At 50.1% G+C, this 7,593-nt stretch overlaps 1 protein-coding gene across 5 annotated transcripts in view; it reads right to left on the bottom strand.

Moving 5' to 3' along the window:
* Window positions 1-7,593, bottom strand: part of usp54a (ubiquitin specific peptidase 54a) — a 45,633-nt gene that overhangs the window by 3,760 nt on the left and 34,280 nt on the right. For 4 of the 5 annotated variants that reach the window (XM_027275871.1, XM_027275872.1, XM_019262765.2 and 1 more), the window contains 8 exons: window positions 7,439-7,560; window positions 7,081-7,245; window positions 6,393-6,512; window positions 4,773-4,983; window positions 3,263-4,191; window positions 3,093-3,190; window positions 2,289-2,405; window positions 289-571 (listed from right to left, as the gene is read on the bottom strand). In XM_027275871.1, coding sequence (XP_027131672.1) covers window positions 289-571; window positions 2,289-2,405; window positions 3,093-3,190; window positions 3,263-4,191; window positions 4,773-4,983; window positions 6,393-6,512; window positions 7,081-7,245; window positions 7,439-7,560 — 2,045 coding nt within the window. The remainder of the gene's footprint in view (window positions 1-288; window positions 572-2,288; window positions 2,406-3,092; window positions 3,191-3,262; window positions 4,192-4,772; window positions 4,984-6,392; window positions 6,513-7,080; window positions 7,246-7,438; window positions 7,561-7,593) is intronic. The other variant, XM_027275874.1, reaches the window with a different exon arrangement.

The following is a 7,593-nucleotide window of genomic DNA, read 5'->3' as shown; positions in this document are numbered from 1 at the left end:
ACAAAACTCAAGAGATGGACACAGTCCCCCTCAGCCAATCGGTAACAACTAAACAGTCACATGTCTGAAACTGAACTTAAACCGACCAATAAGACACCTCGTCTTTTCCAGTTACTCCTTTCTCTCGTCCAATCAGAAGACACATCCTGATAAATTTGAATCAGATCACTTCAAAACTTTCAGCTGCTGAATAAAACAAACAACTCTTCCTGATGTGCGGTCACACTGAACCTATGAGTAGATGGTGCTGGTGGAGGTGGAGGTGGAGGTGATGGGCCAGCAGGTTACCTGAGTGTCCCCAGGAGGAGAGGCCCGAGCTCGGGGGCCGTGATGTCTGCAAGGGGGGGTGCTGTGCAGGAGGTGCAGGAGCTGAGGGGCCGTGGTGTCGGGGTTGGTGGTGTTGGAGGTGTTGGTGGTGGTAGGAGTGATCTGTAGTGAAGGAGCTGGTGGTGGAGGAGGAAGAGGAAGGGAGGTGCAGAGAGGAGGCGCTGGGGCGACGGAGAAGTGAGGAGGAGGAGAAGGAGGAGTGGAGGTCGGCTTGTCTGAGGGGGGGCCTGGACACAGAGGGGTCCTTCAGGGTGAGGAGGAGGAGGAGGAGGAGAACAGATGATGATGGAGGAGGCGAGATGTAAAATGAGAAAAAAAGTGAAAGATGAGATTAAGTTCCGAAAAAAAGAAAAAGAAAGATGGAGAGAAGTAAAAAAAAAAGAAAACAAGTTAACACGATGGAGGGAAAACTGAAAAACGACAGACACAAAATAAAATTCAAATATCTGCAAAAACCCTCAGAAAGGAGAAACTTTAAGTCTTCAGTCACTTGATCTGCATTTTTTTGAAGCATCTGCATAATTATTAAAATATAGATAAATAAAGATATTAAAACCTCCTGATACAGGGCGTGGTGATCTCGCGACACGACGGGCCTCAACCCAAAAGGTCACGTTACCCTGCTGATCATCGAGCTCCACAGTGAGCCATACTCCAAAGTGGTCTCCTCTTCTGCTCCCACCTACGTGAACGTCCTCATACAGACGTATGTTACCTCCTCCTGGCTCTTCCACCCGTACGCTCATGGCGATCTAAACTTTTCCCGTCTGTCGTTCCCCGTTGGTTGAACGTCCTACCAGTTCCTACCAGATCAGGGGCGTCCCTCTCTACCTTCACAAACCTCCTGAAGACCTCCAGCTCTTCAGAGAGGACCTCCTCTACAACACTACCAACAACCGGACACGATAAATAATGCACGACATATTTGTCTCAGGGAACGTGGTGTGAAAAGTTTTCGAATTTAGTCCTATCCCTAACAGTTAAAATGAAGTTTTCCAAACTTTCATGACTTCGTATGAACCCTGAGTAAATGATAATCGTAGTGGAGAAACAGTAAAATGAATGTTGTTCTTGATTATTAATATTATGTTAATAGCTGACTGCAGGTCACCATGTTTTCACTTTGTGGTTGCAGCAGCCGTACCAGAGACGCCGTCAACACTCCAACACTCACAGGAAGAACAAAACCCTCAAACATCAGATTTCTTCCCACGCTCTGTGGAATACCTGGAGTCAAACCTCAGCTGTCGGTTCAGATCAGGCGGCGAGCGTCGAGGTTAAAAGCTTATCCAAGGAGCTAAATTAGTGATCAATCTTTAATGCGCAGGCCTGAGGCGACTCCTTGGGGCTGAATACAAGATGGAGGAACGCCAGCGGCAGAGGAGGCGCTCGGAGAGAGACTCAGTCTGCTGCCTCGGATAACAGCAGAAGAAGGAGGTGGTGAAAAAACACGAACAAGGAAGCAACTTACAGCCACATTCAATTTTTAGAGAAATGCAACCTGACGCCACGCTGCAGCGGCCAATCAGACGCTCTGTGGTGTGGGATTTAATACCTGTGCTATGAGCAGTGCACACACAGACATTTTCTGAGCAAGGCGTTAAAACAGGCGGAAAAAACAGACAACACGCCAATTCGCTCGCTGCGACTTCCCCCCGGGGCGATGACGTCTTCACTCAACAGACTCTGGACTTGCAGAGTGCAGAATTATAATCAATGTATGAAATTCAATTATTCATGGTCGCCCCCTAAAAGTGTTTTATGAATCAGGTGTAATCGCTGAACCCGGCTGCAGTGACATAACATGAACACAAGGTGGCAGCATGATGTTAACTCAGACCAACAGTGGAGGGAGGTGATGATGATTATGATGGTGAGGATGATGGTTGTTTCCCAGCTGGTGGATCAAGATAAAAGTGTGTTTCAGTGTGTGTGTGTGTGTGTGTTTGTGTGAGACGTACACAGCTGCGGGAGGGGCCGAGGGTTTGTCCTCGTGACCCGATCACGGTTCCACTCAGGCTGCGGGCGATGCGTCGCAGGTTTTCTGCGCTGTAGCTCTGATCTTCACCTCCGGGCGGCTGCACCGAGGACAGACATCAATATTTTTTAGTTCAGCTTCAGGCTGCCACACACACACACACACTTTACACACTCTGCTGTGTCAGGACACAAGTTCATCAAAGACGGTAATGAAAGGCAACAGAATAAACTTTGCAACTACACTACCCACAATGCAACCCCAGACAGTTGGGAGGGACATTTAGAACGTCATCGTTAAAGGCCTACTGCTACCTTTCACAATAAAATGCATTTATTGTGAAGTCCACACAGGAAGTGGTGCAGATCAGCAGCAGCAGGGTAATGTTGGGACAAAATACACTTCGCCACTCGTCTTTGAGGACGCCTGTAGGACCAGAGCTGAGCTTTGCGGAGTTTAAGACCATCACAAATATGTTACAGATGATTGGATTGATTATCTCACACTGACTTTTCTGTGTTGTCCTGTGTTACGTGGAGTACCGATTGTTTGGTAGTTCTGTCGACAACAAACTGAGTGACCAGAGCTCTGAACTCTGAGAGTATTCACCTCAAACGTCTGTATGTAATTAGACTGAAGTCACAAACTGCTAACGAGGTGCTGAGACACTCCAACAAAAGAAAGCGTCATCGTGCAGCTGTGTGACAGCCGTGAACGTTAATTTAGGCAAATGATGATCACACTGAACATGTGTGAAATAATTAGACACACACACAGTCAGCTGTACCTTATGATGAGGTGTAACCGGCGTTCTGTAGGCATATCTCTCGAGCTCAGCTGTCGGTGTTTTAGACCGTCCAGATCCGGACAGCATCCTCCGCACACCTACACACACACAGTGTTAAGCAGAGCAGACTGTAGTGAAACGGCTATATTCTTTACCTGAACACTTCCTACCTGGTTTGTTGTTGGTCGGCTGAGGACTGACTCCACGGCTGCCCCAGTGCATGCTGGGAGCTAGCAGGCTGGCCTGGTACAGAGAGTCCAGCTCAGAGAGCTCCTCATCGGGCACCGCCGCCGCCGCCGCCGTCCCCACCACTCCTGTTGTATTCTGTGAGCCGTAGTATCTGTTGACGTTTTCCGCCCAGCGCTCCACAGGCAGCGTCGCTCTGTAGTCCAGGCCGGGGGGCGGGGAGGAGGTCCGGACGGGGCGGCTCGCAGGAGGCGGTGGAGGGGCGTTGCTGGGGGAGTCTGGGGGCGAGTAAGGTGGCGAGATGATCGGTGGGTCAATGGAAGAATCGACATCATCATGCTGATCCACGTGTAAGCAGGACCAGTTCCTGGCTGGGTAGGCAGGAGGCGGCGGGGGAAGTCTGGAGGTGGGACTAGATGGAGTGGGCGTGGTCTGTGGGGGTCGGCTGTAATATTGCTCCTCCTCCATCATCCGATGACACCTGGTGTCGCTGGCGCCAACAGGCGACGGGGTTCGGGAATACGGCCTCGGTGGGGGCGGGGCCTGACCTGGGATGGAGATCGGGGACGTTCGGCTCCACTGGGCGGGGTGGTCCACCTCCTCAGGTGGAGGGGGTGGAGCCAAATCTCCCAGAGGGCTCTGCTCCCAGGTGTCCATGCACAGAGCAGGGAGGGACTTTGTGTTAGTGAGGGGTTTCCCGAAGCGAGAGCAGGGCCCCCCGCTCCTGCGCTCCTCCCTGGGCGAACCAGTAGGGGCCCCGGCGCTGGAGGCGGAGTCAGACACTGAGTTTGTTTTGGGAGGGAGGGGCTTAACATGGCAGGGAGAGAGAGGCGGGACCTGCTGGTCTTGACTGGCAGCTGACTGGTCGCCCTGTTTCTCCGTCAGAAGTATTTGGAGCGTGAGAGGCTTTTCACTGCAGAGAGAGAGAGAGGGAGACGGGTTAGAGTGTGTGTGTGTGTGAGTGTGTGTGTTTGCCTGCAGTATGTTTAGAACAGATGGTGCGATGCAAGAGCTCTGGCTGTGTGTGTGTGTGTGTGTGTGTGTTTTAGAGGTTGTTTCCTGTGGTGCATCGACGATCTTTCAGCCTCCGAATGAGCCAGTTGTCACGACAACACTTCTCTCAATAACAACAACTCCACGGATGATTCAGCTCTTCTTAAAAGGTCGTACACACACACACACACACACACACACACACACACACACACCCCTTCACCTCCTGATTGGCTGAACTATTTCCTGTTTAACAACAGTCGGTGCAGCAGTGTTTGCAGCCTCTATGTCGGACGTGTTCTCTTTTTCGGACTAACCACGAGGCTGCTGCCATCGTGTTGAGACCAGAACCAGAACCTGGATCACCTGCACTAGTTTTCTAAAATGCTGAATCGTCCAGCAGCTTCCCCAGTTCAAACATATTTCTAAAATGAAGACATATTTACACACACGCTAAGTGCTACATGACTTCTGATTGGCTGAGCAGACTACAGGTGGTACCTGGGCCGTTCCTGGAGCTGCTGCCTCTCCTCCTCTGGTTGCTCTGGTTGCTGCGGTTGCTGTCTGCCTGCCTCTGAGTCCTGCTTCTGTTGCTGCTGTTGCTCTTGCTGCAGTTGCATGCGTTGCTGCAGGCTGCGGGCTCTCCTCATGCAGCGCTGCAGCCGGTTGTGACTACTAGCTCCGCCCTCAGACGCCACCAGCTGCAGTTTGGCTGCAGCCGGGTCACATGTCCAAACAAAATAAAACGACAGAAAGAAAACAACAAAGAGAGGAAAGAAAAAATGAGGAAAAAAAAGAAAGGAAAGATGCAGAAAATAACTTGTTATGATGACTTCATGCAAAAATCTTAAAAAGCAAATATACACCTGACAGAAAATCAAATCTCAGACTGCTGACATGATGGTGATGTGACACGCGTGTGTGTGTGTGCGTTCATTATGGGAATGGCATGAGAAGTAACAGTATTAATAACTCAGCTTTAGTTCTCAATGATGAAATGATGAAATTATATTCAGACAGAACGTTAAATTAACAAGAAACGTCGGGCCAAGCGAAACGATTCTGGGTCTTACTCTAGAAGTTTTTCCAGTGAGACGTGTGAACACGAGCAGTCACATGATCAGTGTCTGTTGTAAACATCCTTCAGTTTACAGACCCACCGTATTTACTGTAGCAGCGTGCAAACACTTTTCCTGACTGATGACGGATGAAATCCATCACAGAGACATCCATACAAATCAAAGGCCAATTATGGAGCAGTGGTTAGCACATCAGGAAGGTTCTCGGTTCCTCAGCTTGGACCTTTCTGCGTGGAGTTTGCATGTTCTCACGTGTCAGTTTGTTTTTGTTTTCTGTCATGTTATCCAGCTCGCTGCATCAGTGACAGGAAGCTGCAGCTGTAGCCGAACACATCTGGAAACCTCCCCCTCCCTGCTACACCTTTCCAACAGTTTATGACTTTTCTTGATGATTGTCAGATGTGCAGGTGGTGTGCTGTGTGATCATGTGACTGCAGATATGAAAGAACAATGTTGTCATCGCTGATAGAAATAACTGACAAAACAACCAAAATAAGACCCACTAAATACACCCGAGCTGTCCTGTGCGATTTTATTCGGCGGCGGAGACGAAGTTTAAAGTTCCTCTGAATCCTTCGATTCACCGGCCGACTTCACGCTTTGTTCCCTTCGACCTCGATATTCGATTCGATTCGTCTTCTTCCAGGTTTTGTGGACGGACGACTGGAGAGTTTGTCGTGCTGCAGTGACGACAGACTGGTGAACGCCGGATGACGGAGAGTGTGACAGTGTGTGTGTGAATATGATTGACACACCAAAAGAGATGGGAGCTAGAGACGTGTGTGTGTGTGTGTGTGTGTGTGTGTGTGAACAATCCTCAGTGGTTGATGTAGCATGGTTATAAGCAGGCCACTGTGCTGCCTATAGTTGCCAATAGCAACCAAGCAGAGGGATGGTGGGCGGGGGTGATGTGACCTCATTCAGTGTTTATTTGGCAAGTACGACATACTGACTGTGTGTGTGTGTGTGTGTGTGTTTGTGTGTATATGTGTTAGTGTGGCAGGCAGAGGAGGCGGGGTCAGAGGGACTGGGAGGAGCTTACAGACTGCTTCGTTGACTGCCGACAGCGCCGCGGCGACCTCGCCCGCCTGCTCCAGACGCACCGACTGGTCCAGCAGAAGCTCGGCCTCCGATACACAGCGTTCAAAACTGTCACCTTTACCTGCAGGATGAACACACACACACACACACACACACACACACACAAATAAGGTAAACACACTTGGAGACGCTTCTAGTCCCTAAAAATACGAAGTCGACGAACAGAAGAACGGACACTCTGCACACAACCAGCTCAGCTGAGTCACCTCGTTATGACATGTGCATCATTCACACCCCAACACAACAAACAACATTACAGACATAACACAGACATAACACACACACACACACACACACACACACTCTTCATTACTGCGTGGGTCATTATGTCTTTTGTTTGTCGGCTGAGTCGAGCCTTTTCAGCTGCTCAATGAGGAACATTCCTGTTGTGCAACACAACACACATGCTGACCACACACACACACACACACACACACACACACACACACACACAGCTGAGTGGCTGAAACTTGCTGATTTGTTGATTTAATTTAAGCTCTAGTAGAAGTTTCCTCCTCTGTTGATTTTAATCGACTTTCCCTGAACCCAAAGCAACTACACGTCCCATGATGCACTGTTTATATTTTCACTTATATACTAAGTGTGTGTGTGTGTGTGTGTGCGTGTACCCTGGATCTGCAGCTGGTCCAGGTCCAGGTACTTGCTGGGTCGGGGGTTAAAGCCGAGCGCCGCCTCCCTCTCTTTCTCCTGTCGTCGCTGCTGCTCCTCCTCCCGCGCTCTCCTCTGCACCTCCTCCTGCAGCTCGTCCAGCTCGCTGCGACCTGCAGGCGGCGCTACAAAACACACAAACACACACACACACACACACACACACACACACACACACACACAAAGTCATTTAGTCAGTTTACCTGCATGTGGCTCTGCTGCAGGCCGCTCCTAAACCTGACACACTTGACCTTTGAGGGGTCGGTTTACTTCGTGAACATAGACAAGAGGAGAAGAATCTGCGTTCTGTCGTCGTACCGAAGCTCCCCTTGCTGGCGGAGCCGACTTCCTGCAGCAAAGCTCCGCTGCTCTTCGACCGGATGTTCCTCCATGACGGTCCTGCGGAGGAGGACGACGAAGGTTTCTTCAGAACACACTCCCTGAAAGGAAAAGAAGGAATCGATCATCAAACC

Source organism: Larimichthys crocea, unplaced genomic scaffold, assembly GCF_000972845.2.
Source record: "Larimichthys crocea isolate SSNF unplaced genomic scaffold, L_crocea_2.0 scaffold239, whole genome shotgun sequence".
Taxonomy (NCBI): Eukaryota; Metazoa; Chordata; class Actinopteri; family Sciaenidae; genus Larimichthys; species Larimichthys crocea.
This window is presented reverse-complemented; position numbering and strand designations above follow the sequence as displayed.